The sequence below is a fragment of the Pararge aegeria genome, chromosome 2 (genome assembly GCF_905163445.1).
Source record: "Pararge aegeria chromosome 2, ilParAegt1.1, whole genome shotgun sequence".
In the NCBI taxonomy this organism is placed as follows: domain Eukaryota; kingdom Metazoa; phylum Arthropoda; class Insecta; order Lepidoptera; family Nymphalidae; genus Pararge; species Pararge aegeria.
The window spans coordinates 9,537,372-9,559,609 of NC_053181.1; the positions used below are offsets into that span (position 1 = coordinate 9,537,372).

The 22,238-nt window shown below is 34.1% G+C and overlaps 3 protein-coding genes across 5 annotated transcripts in view; 1 reads left to right on the forward strand and 2 right to left on the reverse strand.

Annotated features, from left to right (window-relative positions):
• LOC120633682 (lachesin-like) overlaps positions 1-22,238 on the reverse strand; it is a 337,749-nt gene that overhangs the window by 240,404 nt on the left and 75,107 nt on the right. The gene's annotated exons all lie outside the window — the stretch shown is intronic.
• The window catches only part of LOC120633651 (lachesin-like), a 34,776-nt gene that overhangs the window by 5,151 nt on the left and 7,387 nt on the right, over positions 1-22,238 (forward strand). For 2 of the 3 annotated variants that reach the window (XM_039903956.1, XM_039903948.1), the window contains exons 2-7: positions 1,939-2,061; positions 2,646-2,752; positions 4,025-4,210; positions 9,510-9,702; positions 10,713-10,841; positions 11,656-11,775. In XM_039903956.1, the coding sequence (XP_039759890.1) occupies positions 1,992-2,061; positions 2,646-2,752; positions 4,025-4,210; positions 9,510-9,702; positions 10,713-10,841; positions 11,656-11,775 (805 nt within the window). In that variant the 5' untranslated portion in view covers positions 1,939-1,991. Of the gene's footprint in view, positions 1-1,938; positions 2,062-2,645; positions 2,753-4,024; positions 4,211-9,509; positions 9,703-10,712; positions 10,842-11,655; positions 11,776-22,238 lie in introns of those variants that run through there. The other variant, XM_039903965.1, reaches the window with a different exon arrangement.
• On the reverse strand, positions 5,088-7,256 carry LOC120633701. The gene is made up of 2 exons (XM_039904022.1): positions 6,870-7,256; positions 5,088-5,598 (listed from the first exon to the last, which is right to left on the reverse strand). Exons 1-2 carry the CDS (start codon positions 7,153-7,155, stop codon positions 5,309-5,311), a joined length of 576 nt encoding a protein of 191 aa, XP_039759956.1. The 5' UTR covers positions 7,156-7,256; the 3' UTR covers positions 5,088-5,308.

The window sequence follows — 22,238 nt, forward strand, 5'->3', positions numbered from 1 at the left end:
ATTTTTAAATGTATAAGTATGGGCTATGCCTGAAATAAAGAGATTATTATTATTTGTAATTATATACGCTTCATACGGCCGCTGACGGACCGAGAGCGCATGCTTAGTCTGTAATGGCATGCTTAGTATGTAATAGGGACCCGGTGGCATTCTTCGGTGCTCTAAAAAGTAGCTTACTAACTTTTGCCCCTGGCTTCGTTTACGTGGATTAGTCTTGGCCGAAAAAAGTTTTCACTCACATAAGTAACTCTCTGGATTCCTCCGCTATGAAAAGAATTCCGTTTTAGTTCCGTTTATACATGTAAGAAAGACGAACAAACAAATATTTCAGTAGACAAAGGGAAATTAAATTTACTTGTTAATAATATTGTGTCCTGTTCTAATGTCCATACTAAAAAATTTTTCGATACGATAACTGTAATTGTAAGTCAAAAACAATGCGGTTTATAAAATTTTATTTTAAAATGGGCAAGAGAAGCTATTTTATGTAGGATTTTTAAGTTCATATTTGAGCTGGAATGTCTTAGAATTATGAATTAAAATTCATTTTTCAATTCAGAAAAAAAATAATCTATATTTCCTCCCCTCCAATATTTTATTCATTATTCATTACATTTGCAACATAGAAATCCAAGGAATAGATCTCGTTATTTTCGAACAAGAGTTTTGCCATGAAAATAATGTATCCCAAACTACTCGCCATTCTACTAAATATATATTATGTAATATTTAATATAAGAAATTTTAATTTGTTCGCTGGAATTTATTCAGAGGATTATAAGAATTCAATGCCTGTGACATAGCTGAGCGAAGCGTTAAACTGGAAACTCGTTATTTATAAGTGGACATATCCGTACCAAAACATAACCAGACTTATCTCCATAAGATTACACATTCAGTAAACCTTTTTGTGTATAGCAGTACGACCCGAACCACTAGTTCCAATATCTCGGCAACGCTGTATTGATAAGTGAAGTGTGTCTCGAATTTTTCTCCAGCATTATCGCGCTCTTTCGGAAAAGTAGTTACCGGTTTGAGATCGCCTCCTCTCACATTTTGAATCGACACTCATGTTCGTTTACACCCGATCTTTACATGCATGGTTGACAGACTCATAACAGTGAATCATTATTGACTGATCAAATCGCTAGTCTTTGGGGGGAAAGGCGCAAAAATATCGCCTATTCTGTTCTATTATGCTTCGTCTTGTGTAATTACGACGGCGTTTACATATACGAGGGAAACTGTTACGTCACCGCTTTATGACTATTTTCTTTACTATTATTTAGGTTTTAATTTTAATTATGCATGTGTAGATACGCTTTCTTTATATTTAAAGAGCTTCTTTGGTCTAGTAGTTAGGCAGTAACGTCTGCGGATCACGATATTTTTAGTGATTGGGTTTTATCCACCCTTGACTTGAACGTACTCATATCATAGGTGGTGAGGATAACTGAACAATGGTGAAAATCGCTGCGTTCTTCATACAGTTATTGGTATAGTTGTATAAAATATATCGGGAAAGACAGGCAACATAGTGACGATGCCCAAAATGTTCGAATTCTTATTACTAGGTCACCGATGACGATCATCATGTTCATCATCTTCTTTTCTTCGGTATTTACTATAAACGGGGGAACAATAGTAATATTTTATAAAAATGCACCCGTTTTTATATCAAACTACCCACAGACACAATGTCTGTGGGTAGTTTGATATATGTCATTAGCTGTGAATCAAATATAATTTGAACTATTTCTTGAAAAATTATTATTACTAAATATAAGAATTATTGGCACATTTGACGAACAAGTTATAAAACATATCTGGCACATATCAAGTTACCAGAACTTTAGATATTTACTCAGTTTACAAAATTACTGTTATAATAGTTTGGCATAGTATATACCAATTTGTTATAAAAAATATATTTTTCAGTGTCTCATGGAATTACCGGGCTTTAACATCTGACAGCAGGTTCGGTGGGAAATATGCAGGAGCCTTGGTGGTCCTTATATCTACTTGGTGTTTTTATGCTGGGACTCGATTCTAAGCTCGTGGGTAAGAATTATCTTTTACTAGCTGTTGCCCGCGACTTGGTCTGCGTTTAATTTTGTTTTTTGATGTGGCATTAAATTTAGTTGTAGATATAAAAAAAATTAAAGTATTCAGTTAAGCCTTAAATGGGGGGTTTGCTGCTGTCCGCTGAGGAGTTCTGTCAATTCATCTCCAAAATTAAACACATATTATAACCTCTTTAGTACAAAAATAATCACTTAAATCGGTTAGAATTTGTCGGAGTTATGGTGTAAAATCGTCAAACACTCATCCCCTCTCCCAAAGGAACCGAGTTTAATGTCGGGATAAATACTATCCTATATTACTTCTAACACTTCCAAGAATATGTGTACAAAGTTTCATGAGGATCGGTTAAGTAGTTTTTGCGTAAAAGCGTAACAAACAAACTTACATTGTCATTTATAATATTAGTAGGGATTACATAATATACGATTGGTGAATTTCTTAACGACAAGGCTGCTTGGAAGGTATAAAAAAATCACATTATTTTCGTGAGAACTTTTAAAATAGTGCTTTCTATAAATATATCTTTTGACTTATATCTTCATTAGTATTTTATATGTTAGGTCAAGCGTTTCAACCGGAGTTTGCTGAGCCTATTACGAATATGACCGTACCAATTGGCCGGGATGCCACATTCAGATGCTTGGTACACAACTTAGGTGGATATAGGGTGAGTGTTATCATTTATTTTAGGTGCTTAAAATTTATAATAATTCCACTGTAGTTATTTATTTTATGCGCAAATCAATATCAATCAAAGAGTTTTACTTCAAAAAACTTTTTTTAGTCTCAATTTCTAGGTAGGTACCTTGCTACTTTATAATATCGAACGGTTATTTATTTACTGGGCACGGATTTAAAGTTTAAGAATATTTTTTTATTTCTTACCTTTTAGTTGAGAGTTTGAATCACATTCAACCAAAGAAATTAAAACCCACCAACCCGCATTGCAGCAGCGTGGTGGGTATATGTTCTAGAACCTACTTTCCTATCAGAGACGTAACCTGTGCCTAGTAATAGGATATTGATAGGCTGATAATGATCATTCTCACCAAGATTTTTTTATAGGTGCATGTCTGTCAACTTACATTCGAGCATCGGTCTGAAATACTTCTCTCTCTCTCTTCTCTAAAAGAGAAGCCTATACCCAGTTGTAAGAATATAATAGGCATAGAGCAATAATATCACATCATCATCATAATTATTAACCCAATACCGGCCCACTATAGGGCACAGGTCTCCTTTCAGAATGAGAAGGGTTTTAGCTCTAATCATCCACGCTGGCCAACTGCGGATTAGTAAAGATTTAACACGTCTATGAGAACTTTATGAAGAACTCTCAAGCATGCAGGTTTCTACACGATGTTTTTCTTCACTGTTAAAGCAATCAATATTTTCATTTGCTTACATAAAACCAATGCATTATTTGAAAAGCTGGAGGTGCATGCCGGATATCGAACTTGAGGGGTCAAACAAGTGTCTTAAATAGCTCATACTCATATAACTCATACTGTGTTAAAAACAATAAGAGGTATAGGTTTAATATAAGAGACATACCCCCAAGAGGGGAGCGGACTAAGCTCCCCAATCAGACTGTATATCGTAACTTACCAGTTGAGCTTACAGTCCAGGGCTAACTTGTAGTGGAATTAATAAATATGTATTTAAATTGGATTACAAATTACCTTACAAAAAATATTTTAGGCTCTTAAATTAATTTACGTTTTAGTACCCTCTCATATTTTGTAGCTCCACATTTTTGGTTGGTTATTTAACACACACTAAACATTAAAGCGAGTATTCGAATACAAAATCACAAGCGAAAGCTTGTCAATATGTAATTATCTCTATTTACACTTTGTTGACCTTTCGCAAACTCATAATATAGTTTAATTTAGGTAGGTTATTAAGAAGTTTGTATTGAAGCCAAACTAATTTTCAGGTCGGTTGGGTAAAGGCCGACACTAAGGCAATTCAAGCAATACACGTTCATGTGATAACTAATAACCACAGAGTGGGCGTGTCCCATAACGGACAGACTGTTTGGAATTTACACATTAGAAACGTTCAAGAGGAGGACCGGGGACAATACATGTGTCAAATCAATACTGACCCAATGAAGAGCCAGGTATTAACATGTTTAACATATTTTACTCCTTTAGATGTATTATTTCACGTTGTTTTCTAAATAAGTAAAATGTAACACTAATATTTTTTTCTCGTGTACAACCTAACCAAGCAAAAATACTTGGAATAATAGAATCAAAGGCCGAGTGGCGCAGTGGGCAGCAACCCTGCTTTCTGAGTCCAAGGTCGTGGGTTCGATTCCCACAACTGGAAAATGTTTGTGTGATGAACATGAATGGTTTTCAGTGTCTGGGTGTTTATCTATATATTATAAGTATTTATGTGTATTATATTCATAAAAAAATATTCATCAGCTATCTTAGTACCCATAACACAAGCTACGCTTACTTTGGGGCTAGATGGCGATGTGTGTATTGTCGTATTATATAAAAAAAAAAAAAAAAAAAAAAAAAAGGAGAGATCGCTTTTAAGTGTTATCACTTCCATTCGCCGTCCATTTTATCTGCGTGTTAAATATAATATTGTTGTTATAATATCATTGTGTATTTTTTTATTTTCTATTTCATTTTACTCACTGCCTCGCTGTTCCAGTATATATCCCTCAACTACGTTGGGCAAAATTGTGTTAGCTATAAATTTTTTTGCCATACAATTCTCAGAACCAGGCGATTTCGGTTGTTGTCACAAGGATGGGATGATACTCATCAAAGCTAACAATACCGCAGTATGCAGCAACGTTAATTTTAGCCTACTAAGCTTTGAACCTCACAGTCTTATGTGAAGGAGAGGCATGTAATCTAAATGTCTAGTAGTGGAATAATAAATGACTGAGGATGTTGAAAATATTAATATTTAAATAAAGCGTAACCTACGCTATATGATCACTTACGCTTTGTTTGTTTAATCATTTACCTGGAGTTAACGCTTGCATGCATAAATGCCTAACAAACAAATAAAAAAAGGTTAAATGATCTAAGTTATTGTATTCACTAATTGAGAACCAAACGTAATACGCATATAAAAGTACAAGATAGGCACAAAGACGGAGTACGAATAGTGTACGTTTATGGGAAATATACAATTATAATCTGTTCGTATAGATAATAATCAGATAAACATTACTTTATATATTCATGTATCAGTTCGATGTCAAAGCACTCCATTCCGTATTTTCAGGTGATATACTTGTATCTTGAATAACATTAGAATAATTTCTTTTGTGTTCGTTGATTTCATTTTTCCGGCTGTAACCATGAATTTTAACTTGCCTGTACAAAAATTCCCTCGTCATGATCTCCGGAACGAACATGTTTCTGCTTCTAAATAAAATTTTATCTCGAGGTCCCCAATAACAAACGGGACGAAATAAATTTTTTAAGCTATCATTCCAATAAAACCCTTTAATCTGTCTCAGCGCTTCAAACAAAACTATAAAGAAATAAATACTTATAAAGATGTAAACCATTAAGGCATCTAGGTTAACAAACATAGATTCTATGTAATAGGAGTTTTCTTGTTTCTTTACTAAAAGTTGCGTCCATCTCATGTAAATAATTATAAACAGCCATATTGGATTGGTATTATGGTTGGTGGTTGGACACCAACCATAAATACAATATCAACGTTATGTTTCCGGAATCCATACAACCAATATGTTGCGACAGAAAAGAAGAACGCGCTCGTGAGTTGAATAATTTCGGTAACATCTGACAGAACTACAGTTAGATCTGAACAATAGAATGGAAATGTAGCGCCAAAAATTGAGAAAACAAGAGAAAAACAGCTCAAATATTTGTATTTTTGAAAAAAAATCCAAGTATTTGTCAAATGTTCAAGGAGAAATAGACAAAGTATCGACATATTTATGAATAAAGAAATAAATACTGTCGAAAACCAAGCAAAACCCCATATTGGCATGCCGTCAAAATAGCCAACTATTTCTGAAACAGATGCAAATAAATTAAAATAAACGCTATCACCAATTTCCAATACATTCTCCTCTTCACCGTGATAATAAGATACAGTTTTAATGCCGCTAAATATTATGAGGGCAAACATAAGTGTTAAAAATAAAGAGAAAAGTGGTACAGTAAAAGCAGTCATTGCTGCAGGACTTCGGAACGGAACATCTTTAGACAAATAACCAATCATACCGCATCCTACTCCGCATGCTAAAATACTCTGATTCAAAATGTAAAAACAACTCTTATAGTCGATATCGCCCCAATTAATTCCTATTTTTGTCGCGTACCATGTACCGCTGGTAGACAATGCCACACAAAATAACAAAAACAATACGATACATATATACGACGCTAGAACTCTAACATTAATTCTAAAGAACTTCTCCTTTTTTATTAACACAATAAACAACATTAAACTTGATATAGCACTCGCTAATATTGCCCTCCACAAATGAAAACAGTTTTTATTTTTGGTATTATTGTAACCGATTTCTTTTTCGAAAAAACAACTGCTCGCGGTTTTCATTCCACAATCTGTATTAAATAGGTTCTGCGCCTCTAAACAGTGTTGAAATATTGACACGTTGACCCGTTTAACCATACATTTCGTGGTATTGTAATCATCACAGGTAAACCATGGTGGCGGATCCAGGGCAGAATAAAACGTGTATTCCAAATACCAAGTACTTAGCACCATCATAAGAATTACTTTCAATATAACCAGGTAAACTGCACCATAGCCAACACCTCGTAAAATTGGGCAGAAATTCCACGCGGATATCACGTCACAGTTTGTGTATTGTGATACACAGATCTCCGAATAAACTAGTGGTATTCCGACAAAAATTGCGGAAAAAATATACAAAACGGAATGTATATAAAATGCAGTATGCGACATGTCCACCGGAGCAGATGCAACAGATATTTCGTTCATCATCCAAGCCCACAAAATAAACTTATAGGTGCTATAACTATTCCATCGACATTTGATTTCTGGACAATATTTAGCATTAACTTGCATTGTACTGAGACTGATTAACTTACATCATATTGAGAGCACAATAATTTTATTCTAAAGCTAAATTTGACATCATTGAAAATGATTGAATTTTTTTACGAAAGCCAGACCATCCCGTTTTATGATTAACACATCGAGGAGGATTTGTTATGACTTAGTTTGTTACTGATGTTCGTTGCTATGGGATCTTAAGGATAAAACTGACGGCCAATTGGTGCGGTGGGCAGCGACCCCGCTTTTTGAATCCAAGGCTGTGGGTTTGATTCCCACGACTGGAAAATATGAAAAACAAATCTTTCTTTTAAAAGTTAGAGATGAATAGGTCAAGGATACTTTTACATACAAAAATAGTTTAAATTTATCCGTCTTTCACGCACCTCTTTCAAATTTATAACATGAGTAGAAAAATAGGCATACAGTAGGTACACGTAAAAAATACATGCGAGCTAATCCGCAGTGTAAACGGTAGAAAAAAATAATGCGTGAAAACTACACATTTCATCCTGGTTTTGTATTAGCCTTTCAGAATAAAAGGTTGCTTTACTTTTTAATATGTTTTGATTTGCATCGTAATTCAACCGGCAAAATTCGTATGCCAGTTCAAAATGCGAATGAACGAAAATTAAATTGCGATTACAATAAACGTCGGAGAGATAAAGTGAATTAAACTACGCTAGCGGGGAGCGGGCGAGCGACGCAGCGGGTAATGATTCGTGTATGGTCCCCCTAAATTATTGCAGTGCGCTGTAATTTATACCCGGGCCTGATAACGGCATAAATCCCCAGGCGACAGTGCAGCTGCAGGCTTCGACGACGTCGACGCGGCATGACGCCCCTTGACGTAATGTGTTCCAAAAATTATTTCACGGTGCGCTAGTAGTTTGTAATCAAAGATTGGTTTCAGAAAGACTTGGTAAAACAAGTTTTCTATTTCTGTAAAACTTATAACTAATAGCTAAGCTCCACGGTAAATAAGTCTGTACACGTATTTTTTTTTACAATTACGTATAAAGGTTTAGTACCGGCGGGACGCAGCTACTATCAATCTAATTCCAAGGATGTTTGTTATGGAAAACTGTAGCTATACTTAAAGCTCACTGATGTAAAATTCAATTTTTACAAATCAAGGGAGCCTGATTTTTCCGGGGTAAAGAGAAGCATATGTGTTAATCCAGGCTACAATCTATTTCCATTTCAAATTTCAATCAAATTCGATCGATGCGTTTTTTCGTGAAAGAGTAACATATGCCTACATCCTCACAAACTTTCACTGTTATAATAGTAATAGGGTAAAAGATAATGACAAGCAAATAGAATATTAATGATAATATTTGATAAACGACTAAGACACCGGGAGGTATCTTTGCATCGTTCGAGTCCATGTAGGACTGCCGTGCATCATTCATTTTTTTCATTTTTCGTAAGGACACTTGCCGATAACCACCTGAGGGGTCACCGGGGGAGTGGGGCGAGTGCGAAAGCTCGCCATGAGAAGAGCCCCAGGGCTCGACGACATCGGGGGGGAAGGATAATGCAGTCGTATTTATATCAATTTACCCACCAACTCAATGTCATGAACATAAATATCTGGCAAATATAAATTTAAAGTTATCAAAAGTTTTATTATTTACCGCTTTATAAATTTACTGTAACATATTTATAGAGATTTAGGTAAACATTACTATCTATGACATCTCACAATACATAAACCAATCCGATTATAGTCACATTGTGACGTAGGTTCTTTGACCGATAAAAATTCGATTATTAGAAACGCATCCCATTATTTTCTGGGATTTCAAAATCATTATGACAGCATGACAGACAGACTGTAAATATATGACTATCAAAAAAATCATTAAAAATAAACTCGGCATTGGAGTGTTCAATATTTGGAAAGAAATTACAGATAAGAAGTTCAAATTATTGAATAATCAAGTAAGCCATTTAATTAACGGCTACTAGCGCTAAAGTGCTAATTCCGTTGAACATACATAAATCTCTAGACTAAATTTGCGAACCTTCAATTAATTTTGTCCTTTACATAATGGGAAAAAAGATTAGCACTAATATAAAACCGATCAATTTAGGTAGTGATGAAACATTGATTAAACACAGATTTATGAAATATATAAAAAGGGCCCAAGAGAGTCTTTGAGAGATATATTTAAAGGAACTAAAATAATTACGGTGCATAATCAATACATATTTGAAAATTTATTTTAATGTAGTGGAAATACCTGTAGTGGATTCACATTCACAAAAATTGCTAAAGTGTTGCAATATTTTGGGCTTCCTCAACTCCGCCCTCAATGTATAATTGATTATTTATCAATAAAAATGATAAATGTTTTTAGATGGGTTATTTAGACGTGGTGATTCCGCCAGACTTTGTGGCAGACGAAACGTCAGGCGACGTGATGGTACCAGAAGGAGGGACCGCAAGGGTTTCATGTCGTGCCCACGGACAACCCACACCTCGAGTTATGTGGAGGAGAGAAGAAGGATCCGAAATAGTCGTTAGGGATTCTAATGGAGTTAAAAATAAAGGTAATAAAAACATTTATATTATTTTAAACATAATTTCAACTTAATTGTGAGAAATAGAGGGCTATATGGTGGATATAACGCGTACATTTCTAGCTATAAATACTAATAACAAAAGTCCGTTTATGAGCACCTTTAATTTACGTACTTTACATATTTTGGTTGTTTCTTACACTAACATGGATTTTTTACCAACAGCGGAACAGAAACGTAACATTTTAAACATAACGTTTGTGTATTTCTATTAACAAGTTGATTGAAACTATTTTTATGTAAAACTTCTTGTTTTTAGTTATCGCAGTTCTTAGCGTTATGTGTGCTTCTGGGTAGGTTTTTACATCGAATGGGCAGTGCAACAGTGTTTTTTTTTTAATCTTGGTATGCTGCAAAGACAATATTGTTTTGGATAACCTCTGAGCAGATTTATAGATTACTAGCGTACCCTGCCTGCTTCGCCGGGCTAGATTTTGCTTTATTTTATTTAAACAATAAATTTACATCATAAAATTTTTAATTTAAGTCTCATAATATATGAAATCATTTATTTCTCTCCGTATTCATTCTCTTCTATTATCTTCTCGAGCGGTTGAATATTATTATCTACACCCATGTACACCAATCAATAGAATAGCATCATAGTAAATAAAAGCTGTATTTGACAGTTTGACAGTTCAAAATTAGGAGTGCTCCAATCGTCACCCAACTTTACAGGATTACTCGCAATGTCAATCCGGAGATTCCCTGAAAGTTTCATTGAAATCGGTCCAGCCGTTTCGGAGCCTATACGGAACATACCCACACACTTTCTCTTTTCTATATAAAGATAGAATATAGATATATGGATGTTTCATGGAGCCACACGTAGATGCTGCAGTGATTATCCAGTTTTTGGAGAGGTTTCATCAAACGATTAAGTTGTATTACTTGCTAATATTTTAGTGACAACATAATTATTAGATGCAAAAAAACTCAAAATTGTATGTATTAAAAACAGTAGTAATATGTTTCAAAAGTGCCTGTGTACGAAGACGAAGTGCTGACACTAACCAAGATCTCACGGTCGGATATGGGCGCATACTTGTGCATCGCAAGTAATGGTGTGCCTCCTACAATTAGCAAGAGGATCATGATCAAAGTGCACTGTAAGTTTTTTATCTTGTACTAGCCAGTGAGAACTCAGTCTGTGAAAACTATGATGAAAAGGGATTTAAACTTGCCAATTCAAAAGTGTCGACCAATCCGCACTTCGCCAGCGTGGTGGACTACGGCCTAAACCCTTCTCATTTGATTGTATTTGTAATTATATAACCAAGGGTATGCTTTCTATACTTAAATATTTTTTTATGTAAACATTGTGATTTTCTTACGTTTCTTTCAGACAAAACAAAATTTAGAAAAACCCATTTAGACTAAAATGGCCGACAGGAAATTCGTTCTAATTGTTGTTTATTTCGGAAACTTTCGTAAGATTCGTTTTATTAATGGTGTAATTTTATCTCAGTCTCCAGTGCCTCTTAATTATTTTTCTCTTTTGGAATGGTTTGCTAGCCTACCCGTCACCTACAATACAATAGTTTGGTAGATTTTTCAAGTGATTTCTGATAAAAAAGTTTTGTCTGACATTTTTTTGTTTAAAACTGAAACTCTGATTGATAATCTTGCAATATCAAAAAAATGTTATTCTTAAAACTTCAAAAGGTTACTCAAAGGTTTTATAGCTTTTTAGCAATGGGAACGTTATTTCCCAATAAAAAAATATCAAGGCATGTTTTTCAAAATCTTGTGGGTACAACGTTTGTACCTATTCAACTTTTTGCTGGTATTTTGATCACAATTACCGCAAGTAATCCATGTTTTATGTATCTAGTATATTATGATCTTACACCAAGATCTATCGTAGTCGTAGAAAAGAGTACTAATTGTACAAACGTGTAATATTATTCTTCATGTTACCAGTTCACCCAGTAATCCAGGTGCCCAATCAACTAGTAGGAGCACCGCTTGGCACTGACGTCACGCTAGAATGCTACGTGGAGTCCTCGCCAAAGTCTATCAACTACTGGGTTAGAGATTCCAGTAAGTATTAGAATGTAGATATAAAATATACACATTTATTACACGTTTTTACGGAGACTGCAACGTTTTTGTCTGCAAAGTCTTTCACTTAAAAAGTTCAATCAAAATCTTATGATCTTTTGATTCTTATCTTACGTTTATTTGTTTGCGAATCCTGTAGGAACAAATATGACAGTTAATTTCCGTTCAAATCCGTACTAACAAACAGTATCCATGTTATGTCTTTAATATCACGTATTTACATTGCCTTATATTTACCTAACAGCATATGACTGTATGTTCAACCGTTTTAGTATGCGGATTCTAGGTAGGTTTTTTTTTGTGTAGGTAAATTTTGTCTAGAAAAGATTGTCGCATTTTTTGTATGAGTAAAAATTACTTTTGATCGCATTATATTTAAAAGGGTAGTGTAGAATTTAATGGAATTCTAGGGTATACAAATCTAGAGTCGTTTTTATATATCCAGTGCTTAACAGCAAGCGCACTTGATGATAAGTGAAGATGTGGCTAAGAAGATGCACTCTGATTATTATCTGTCACTTTGTAGAACCCAAAATTATTTCGGGTTATACGGAATTCGTAAAGGCATAACAGATCTTTGAGGTGCATATTAGAAAGGAGGAAGCAATTTCGCTTTCGATAGCAAAGGGGTGACCTCGCTGGCGCAGCGATGATTACTGTGGATTTACGTGGGAAGTCCCAAGCAAGGGAAGATTGGGAATTTATAATTTCTGAATTCTCTCTGGTCTTGAACCCGATTAGGGTTTAAAATAACTGCTATACCCTAACTAGTCCGTTACCATCTTATATCATTACTTACCAGCCAGTGAGGTGTCAGTCAACTTACTTTTCTTGGAATAAAAAAAAACATTTTAGATTATTTATATAAGATGGAAATTAATTCCTTAGCACACTCTCCGAAATGTGTCCAGTTGAATATTGATAGAAAAGATATTTTGCTACGGAGTTCCAGTCTGTAAGGTCAACTGACTATCGCCAGGTTCTAAACTATTGCCACTAACACATTTGCCGTATTGGTAATCAGGGAATTCAGTCTTTAGAGACAAACAGACTTCAATTTCAAGATACTTTATTATTTAGATTATGATTTGATTTGTGGTCACGATAGCAATCAAACTAATTAAATAAGTATCGTATAAAATTCTTCATCTTCTAGATAAAAATACCTAACTACAGTTAGGTATAACGCCTTTACAAACCGCGCGGCTTGTCCAAAATTGTTCTAGTTTTTTGGCAAGCGTCAAATAGGCGGGCCGCTTGCAAGTAATGAGATATTAAGATTTAATTTACGAGTACGAGGGTTTAAGTCTTAAGAAAATTGACCTATTGTGGTAAAATAAGACAATGCTCATTAGTGCCAGTTGAGTGGACACGGCGTTTACGACTTCTCTTGGCGGCGACTAACAAAGCTTTCGTAATTTATATCTCGAGTGTAGTATATAGCACCATTCTATTATTATGAACCCCATCAGAATAGAAACGATAAATTGATGTAATTATTATGGCTATTGAGTTTGTTTCTTTGATAAGTAGTATGCTATTTAGGTACCTAACTCTTCTACCGACATTATAAGAAGCGTCTAATATGCGCGTAAGATGTTACGCGTTGAATAAAAGTATCTGGTGCTTTAATTAACTTATAGATACTTAAAAAATTGGATATTATCAACAAATTGATTGTTTTAACATCTGTACCTACTTAAATATAAACTCAAAAATGTTTTATTCATGTAAAACTTATCACAGGCACTTATAAAACGTTCATTTAACATGTAAATGCTAATGTTAGGTGATGGTGTTAACTAAAGTCGTTAAATTAAACTCCAGCTAGTAGGGTTCATACATTCATTGGCATGTTTTTTTATTCAAAAATGCTGTTATAAATATCCTTAATATTATATTATAGTCTGCGTATCGTAAGGTAGAGCAGTCTTTTGAGGGGGACTTTGGTAACTAATGCCGATGGTTATTTTGGATGAAAAATAATGTTATCAAAACATTCAGTTACTCAAATAAAAACTTAAATGAAAATACACTTTCTTGTACGCCAAACACGACAGATATACAAATAATTTAACTTAAACATGTGACACGCATAAAATATATTAAAATGGGCGGTTATTCAATTGAGATTCCGAAACATATGACGAATTTAATGATTGTTAATGTTAGAAAAGAGTATCTGATTTGTTTATTGGCGTATTCTTCTAGAAACAAATTGTTTGGATAACCAGTTGTAGCGTCCCTAGGAAAAGGCAGAAAGTAGCTTTACTCGAATTATTGAATAAATTTAGTAACATATTCCTATTTTTAACATATAAAGTGCCCTTAATGTCATTTAAATGCCAGAATAGGTAGTCTGAAACTTTAATTTAGTCACAAAAATTACAACAACTATTGATAATTTTGTCACACATTCCTATATTTTAACATAATTATAAAGTGCCCTTAATATCATAAATATGACAGTTTTTAGGAAGTCCGAAACTTTAGTTTAGTCATAAAAATTACAACAACTATTAATATACTAGAGCAACGAGAAGCCAAGTACTACAAGAACTAAGCACAAACGAAACTTTATAAGTGACGCCGATGGAGTAGCGATAGTGTTGGTTGGTCCGGTTACTTAGGCGGCAACTTGGCAAATCAAAAGCCTGACTCAAGTCGCAACTCGTGCGAAATGTTTGATCAGCCAACTAAACTTGCTGCACTCCAACTGTGTCACTTAAAATTCAAGAGTTGATGTGTTTGAATAGTAGATTATCTGTTCTGATCACGCCACATTAGCTAAGTCAAGTTTAGACGCGTACGCTGAATGGGAATTAATTTATTGCGAACGGTCATTTACTGAGATAGAAATTCAACCATAGGTACATACTTGTAACTCAAGTGTAATACATAAGTGTAAGTATTTAAATCCAAGCACTTTTTTAATTTTTTTCCATTTATTCATGTTTTTTTCCTCTACGAGGTAACCCTAAACGGCAATAACACAAGTTCTTTTTTGGTTTACATATTTAATTAAAAAGTATTGTCAGTGGCGTCCATACAGGGTATGCAGATGATATCCAGTACGAGTTATACAAATCGTAAGAATAGGCATGGAGATTTTCTTCATTTTAAATCATCTGCATACCCTTTTATGCACACCATTGAGTATGGTAACAGCTAACTATAATTTTATAAAATTATTTAATATAGCACAGTTTAACCAGTTAAAGATAATATGAGTAAACTACAGAAATTGAAAAAATATTTTTTTTAATCAACCGCAAGACCAGACATCGATGATGAACGTAACGAAACCTTAAAAATCAGGATTCTGATCAAGATATTAATATTTTATTCCTTACACCTACACTTGTTATTCACTTTACTAAATTTAAAATATGAAGAATTCAAAGGTCGCAAATATTCGTTGATGAGTTCATTTTTTATTCATGCCAATGCATACAATATACGACAGAGTTCCCCTAACACTCCCAAGAAAATTTCATACGAAATTGTGTAACCATGATATATTTTCACGATCATTTATACCTAGTGCTTTACCACCATACCTACTCTATTTTTACAATTTTGTAACTTAGGATTCGTGATAGAGAGTGAGTTGTTTATGTTAAGAAAATAATTTTTTTTATTTTGTATCACTTACAATTTTATTTATTTTGTATCACTTACACAACTTAAAGTAAACTTTAAAAAAATACTATTTTAGATATTTTTTACTGCAGAAAAAAGCAATATTCTTTTTACGTATTTTACCTAGAAGTATATTGAAGCCGGCGGGCTAACGTAGTGCAATATTGGAATTTAAAATTTAGACTTTTGACTTTATATTTCAAAATTGTGGTGTTTCACATGGACTCTTTCACAAACATTATTATAAAGTATTTTGTTAAAAAAAGTCAAAGTTATACCTGTATTTAAACATATACATACATGCTTACTAAAACAGATACATACATGCGTACATAGACATAATATGTAAATGCCTTCATAAGTCCACTAAAGGCCCTAGGTTTGCCCATAATCAACATGCTGGGTGCTGGGAAAATCTGACGTCACATGCAAAAGTTTAGTATATTGAAATCATTTTAAAACAATTTCTTCGTTTCATTTGTGCAGATGGGACACGACTGGAATATACTATTTAAAATAACTTTAAAAATTTGATATCAATAATTTTAGAAACACAGTCACGAATCCTCGAGTCCATAATTCTAAAAGACATAAAGGTTAATCATTCAATAACAGGGGGTTTACCACTGAAGAATCATAATAAAACCGCGCGTGCTATCCACTGAAAAATCCATTAGCAGCTAGTCGAGCGTAAAATAAACCAGGTAAAGTTACGTAATAAAATAATACATTTTCTGCTCGTATTCGGATGCTATATAAAACCAAATAACATGCCTAGAAAATATTATTACTATGTACATATACGCATAGCCTCCTGATGTTTAAATATCACACGTCTCTTTGCAAAAACATTGGATTGGATTTAACATAAGTTCTTTTATTATAGTTGTAGGTTATTACTTGGTAGGCATTTACTAAAATATTATGTTGCTATAACCATTTTAACAACTTACTAAAATCAATCAGTATATTTTGGTTTTTATTATTTACTTACTGTTGTCCGCGACTACGTCTGCGTTGTCTTAGTTTTTTAAGGAATCACGTATGAACAGTTTATTAAGTCGTGATAAAATTATGCAATGTCTATCTCCAGCAGGGCTAGCACGGGCGGGAGATAAAAATTACATCCCCCGATTATATCCCCTGACAAGGGATATAATTAACGTGCCCATCTGCTAAATCACTGGAACATGGAATAGGAGAAGTTTACCCCCGTTTATTAATACACATATATTATTTGGATATTATTTCTACTTTTGCGCCAATGCTCTGAGAGTTGATAAAGCTGTGGGAGAAGATAAATTTATATCCTTTCCCCAGGAATATAATTGTCTCCTGCCGTTGCTAGCCGTGCTGGGTGGAAATCCATTGCATCCCCGTGCATTCGGGATACAAAGTATTATATGTTCGTATTCTCACTTGGGTTGAGCCAAACATGAATACTAATTAATAAACAGACATACAGCTCTACCTTCTACAACTCACTCCCTGCCACAATTTACTGCTAGTAAATAATGGAGGTATGTGTGACCTAAATGCAGCACCGAGCAATTGTCGATTGCACTGATTTAGCAACATTGACTTAAGTCAGTACGGAGTAGGGAAGTGTAAGCGCGTTTTTTTTCAAAATTTGGAAGTTTAAAGAAGAATTTAGAGTACGTACGACTTCAGTTTCTTTTATTATAAGTTTTTAAGAACAGTTTTTAAAGAGTGAAATATCACTCTTTTAGGGATGGAATTTCATATTATCCTTCTTAGTAAATGGCGATACTTTTTAAAGAATACTCCCTCCAATACTCATGTCTCTAAGACCAGCGTTTTAGGTTGTACGTTGATTATTCAGTCGGTCGGAAAAATTAATAGAATTTTAGATAAATTTATTGGTATTTAACTCCTATATATTTATATTTATTCCTTATTAAACCCCATTCGTGATAGAGTTTCCAAAAACTGTGAAAACCAAATTTCTTAATTTTAATTAAGGAATCAAAATACCAAGTTCCTTGAATATGACTTGTAAAATGACAGGTCTTCATACACACTCTAAACCCCCTTGGGTAGGATTTTCGAAAAATCCTTTCTTAGTGCGCGGTTACGTCGTAACATAAACCTACTGTCCGAATTCCAAGTTTCTTTCCTCAGCGGTCTAGGCTATAAAGATAGGCAGCGCGTTGACTATCAGTCAGTCAGGACTTTAAATTTTATATATAAAGATAATTGTTGAGGACTATTGTGCAAACAGCATTTTAGTTCTACCATACACAAATAATAAAATTATAAAAAAAATTACGCATTCTGTGATCCTTTAGTCTGTTATATATAATAATAATTTATTTATATTTAAATAATCAATTTATTGGTTAGTATTTAGTAACTATGTTAAAAAAAATACGATATGCTTCATCTGTTACATCACATGTGCTACAGTTGGGAGAGGTACTCTTTATTTCCTATAAGGGATCAGCATTTCTATGCAAAGGTTAGAAATTACATGTTCGAAAAGATGTCTTACTGAAACTTTGCACGCACGTTTAAACACCCATGCCTCATATCATATGTAGGAATCTGTTCGCACATATGTGGCACTGGTCTTATAACAACGAATAATATGTCAAGGAAATGTGTGCGCATAAAGCTTTCATCCCGAATCATACTAAACATTAGGTATTCAAGAAATACGGGGAAAAATACCGAATGTTCCTCATTGAATTTATGCAAAATATTTATAGGCTTGTGTGATTTCACTCAAAGCTAGTTTCGGCGTGACAGTACGTTCAAAACCAACCACAGCTAGCACAATAATAAATAAAAGCCTACACTCGCCATATACAGCGTAACCTAAATTATTGATAAAGAATTATTTATTAATAGAAAGTGAATTAAACTATAATCATAATCTAAGTAGTTTTTCACATCGGAAAAAGTATGAATTATGTTATTCCTGACTTTATTTATCACAAATTAAACCTTATTAACTTTTTTTTAAATGCATATAAACTTTATAAAATTTATAAAAAACCCTTAAAATCTTTATATATTTATTTCTTGTGTGCGTGTGTATGTCACTGAACTCCGCCTAAACGGCTGGACCGATTCGAATGAATTTTTCGTTATGCGTTTGGGTGGTACCCTGAATGGTTTAGATTCACAAATCAGCCCTACAGATGGCGCTGGGGTCCGCTAGTAAATTTATAAAAAAGTGGCTCATTGTAATATCAACCTTTGAATAGTATATTAAAACTTCAAGATTTCCTACTAGATGTCGCTACATTCGCGATATGACTAATATAAAATAGTATTCATACTATTTTAAGCAGTGGGAAAGCCGTAGCTTAGTGGAAACCGCGATTGCCAGAGATAGACTAATCAAATAGTTCGAAAAACGTGTCAATTCTTGATCAAGCTCCAAAGCAACGCCGCTTGGAACAGAATATCACACAAAAATATTTTTTATAGTATTCATTTATAAATTTTTAAATGACGGTGTCATCAGAACACTGGAGACAATAAAGCCCCGTGGGAAATAAAATAATTTAGATTTTTCAAAAACGATTGATAATTAATAAAAATTTTCCAATGTCTATTGTTATAAATCGACATAAAATTACAAACAATTCATCTAAAAAGGATTATTTTTGAATTATTAATTGCATTTTTGCATTTGTTTTATTAAGGTAAAGAATTTAAAGTAAGGTAGCAAATTATCTTATCTAAAACGACAGCTTCTATACTGTGTTCGTCTAAATAAGTCAATGTACACTTTAAATTAATCAATGATAACTCACCAAAACTTTAGAATGACTTAACGTCAAAAGTCAGTTTTAAGCAATAAATCACTTGTGCTCAATTAAAACTGCTCAATTCACTTAGCGGGGAAACCAGCTGTAATGTGCTAGAGGGATTCGAGCTGTTACTTCGTATTTCTTCCCCCTATAGCCGTCGGCGGTTTTGGAAAGTTCTGTACTCAGCAGTTGTCGCCTGAAATTTACGGGTTAATTTTCAATGTAGAACGAGCTTAGGAGCGTCTAGTGTTTTTCAGTTTAGCTATTACACAGTTTATAAGTTGTTCTTGCATTATAACCTTATTATTTTATTTTAAATTTGACATAATAATGTCAATGTAGATGACTATTGAGACTTATTGATCTCGTTTGGTGGGAATTTTCGGCCGTGGCTAGAATTGTCACCAGGGAAGATCGCAGTCAAGGACTAACTTGCAGTGGGAAAAATAAAAGCAACTTTTTAAGAATTTTAATTTGTATTGAAAATTATTTCCATTGGGAAATCGAATCCAGGATATAGTCTTAAAGCTGGCACACTAAACAGTTCAAGTGAAGAGAGTTCGTTAAAATCTTTGCCCTTTGCTTTTATTTTGATGACAATGTAAAATGACAGTACTTTAATATAAAAGGTTAAGCTGAATCAGTGTCCCTAGGGCTGGTAGCCGGTTAAGCGTGACGCATTATTTGAACTGCGAACAATTTGTTTAGGCATTAAAAAGAAAGAGTAGCATTTACAATGAGGTGCTTTATATTTTATTGACCTTAAACTGCTCTCCAAAAAAGTGATACTCAGTTATTTCTCGAGCACCGGGACATCCGTCAAGGGCTGATCCAGGGGAAGTGGGGTTTCGACCGCCCTGGGCCGGGTCTATGATAACTGTGTCATCATCATCATCATGTCAATCAGTCTTCATCCATAGCTGGTTATAGGTCTTTTGTAGTTTTAAATACCACGATCTTATGCCGCTTGGGTCCAGGGGCTCTATGCGACTCGCTAAATGTCATCCATCTACATGGTGGGAGGTCTATCAAAGATGCGTTTACCGGAAAATCCTATTATAACATTAAGGATTATTTAAACGATAAAAAAGCTTGGGTGTGAATTGCTCTAGCTTCATAGCTTAATTTAAATTTACTGGAAGATGGTGATAACAAAAAAATAAATTTACCCGGCTTGTTTGTTGTGGGCTCTTCTTAGACCAGGGCGCGTTTGGAACCCTCGTAGCTTTAGATTTAAGTTGGCGAACGAAGTTATCACCATCCCGTTACAATTATGTAAACAATTATGTATGAACGCTTCATAAGTGCCTGTGATAGGCCTACATGAATAAAGAAATTTTGAATTTGAATTTGAATTTGGTGCGATGTCGCCATTCCCGGCTTTGGCTCCCAGCTTTAGGCTCTCAATGTCCATCGGTTCACCGAGCTTTGTTCCCCCCTTACTATCATTGCACCTACTGATAATATTATAATTGACAAAAATATACTTTTTATAATGGAAAATGATGAAAAAATACTATGGTATGATGGAAAACACATACACGAATGATTTGTACTGTATGAGTAGGTGCCGGTATCAAAAAAATATATTAATATGTCCTTTTGTACTAGACCCTTAGAAAAAGAAATATTCAATTACCACTGGATATTAATAATACAATAATCGTATTAGACAAAGTAGTTGGTTTTTACGCTACATCGCACCAGAACATTAAATCTCTTAGCGTTACGTCTTTGTCTACCGACACCGTGGTAACTAGCCACGGCCAAAGACTCCCACCTTCCTCATCCTTAAAGGTCACACCCATTGTTTTAAAATATTTTAGTACATCTTTCACTTTGGAATGACGATTTACAATGTATTTTTTTTTGGTTTTATAAAGCCGTACATAACTTGCTTTTTTAATTTTAAAAGAATTTCATAACAAAAACCAAATCCCTTATGTCACAAATTGTAGAATATTATGTTACCTTTATAAGTACATAGATTGATAAACTTTTACACGAACAAAATGGATCGATTGCCAGCCATTACAACTGTTACGACTCTAACGAGCCACTGTGTCTGTCACTCATAAACCGTGTAGTGTGATGGAATTTTGAAATAAAGGCTTTATAAAACATCTATTCATCTGTTTTTATAGATTTCATATCATCACTGATTCTACTGTCTTACCTTCATGCTATTTTATGACTTTTGTGAAAAATTTAACACCTAGTTGTATATCGTTACAAACACGTTGGTATTATGACGTCTCAGTCAGACGTTGGTTATTAATTATATACCATTTATTTAATATGTTACTTTAGATCTAAACAGTTTTTTTTTTTGATAAACTTACGAGTTTATTTTCCAGACTGTATCAATTTGGATACGATTTTAGTCATTATATTTTCCGTAATGAAAGTACAAAGGTGTATAGTTTATTCGGATTCAATCAATTTTATTAAGGATTTGATTAAAGCCTCCTTGACGACATTGAAGGACGAAGCGTGTCCGCTTATACGCGCACGGCTCAGTTCACGCAATCACGCAGTAAGCGAGGTAAATATGTCATCATGAGCTCATAATGATGATATATTTATTTGGAGGAGTTAATATAGCTTTTTGTGGCACAGCTTGTCCGGGGAAGTACTACTGGCAGGCTTATTGCTGCTGGAAAGCAGCATTGCTGTGTTCCAGTCTGAAGAGAGTTGTTGCCAGTGATATATCCGGCACATGAGATTTAGCACTCTACCCCTCAGGTTGATGGGCATAGGGCGACACTTTGAAGGACGCTTTCCTTGTATATTCTGTGAACTGTTGCTTTATGATAGTTTTGCATTTGCATTAGATAGCCTGTCAACTATAATTATAAAAAATTAAAAATAACTTATGATGGCACACACACACACACTGGCACATTGGTGTACAAGCGACCTGTCTTAAAGTTTGAAGAAGCCAATGTGCCGACTCCACATAACGTAGGCAATACACGTAAGTACATAAGGGCAAACGACGAAGAAGTTTTTTTTAAT

Coding starts and splice junctions, on each gene's coding strand:
- LOC120633701 (XM_039904022.1), bottom strand. CDS start 7,155: ATGCAAGTTAATGCTAAATATTGTCCAGAAATCAAATGTCGATGGAAT. Junction 5,599..6,869: donor TTTACGAGGTGTTGGCTATG/GTGCAGTTTACC, acceptor ATTTCTTTATAG/TTTTGTTTGAAGCGCTGAGA.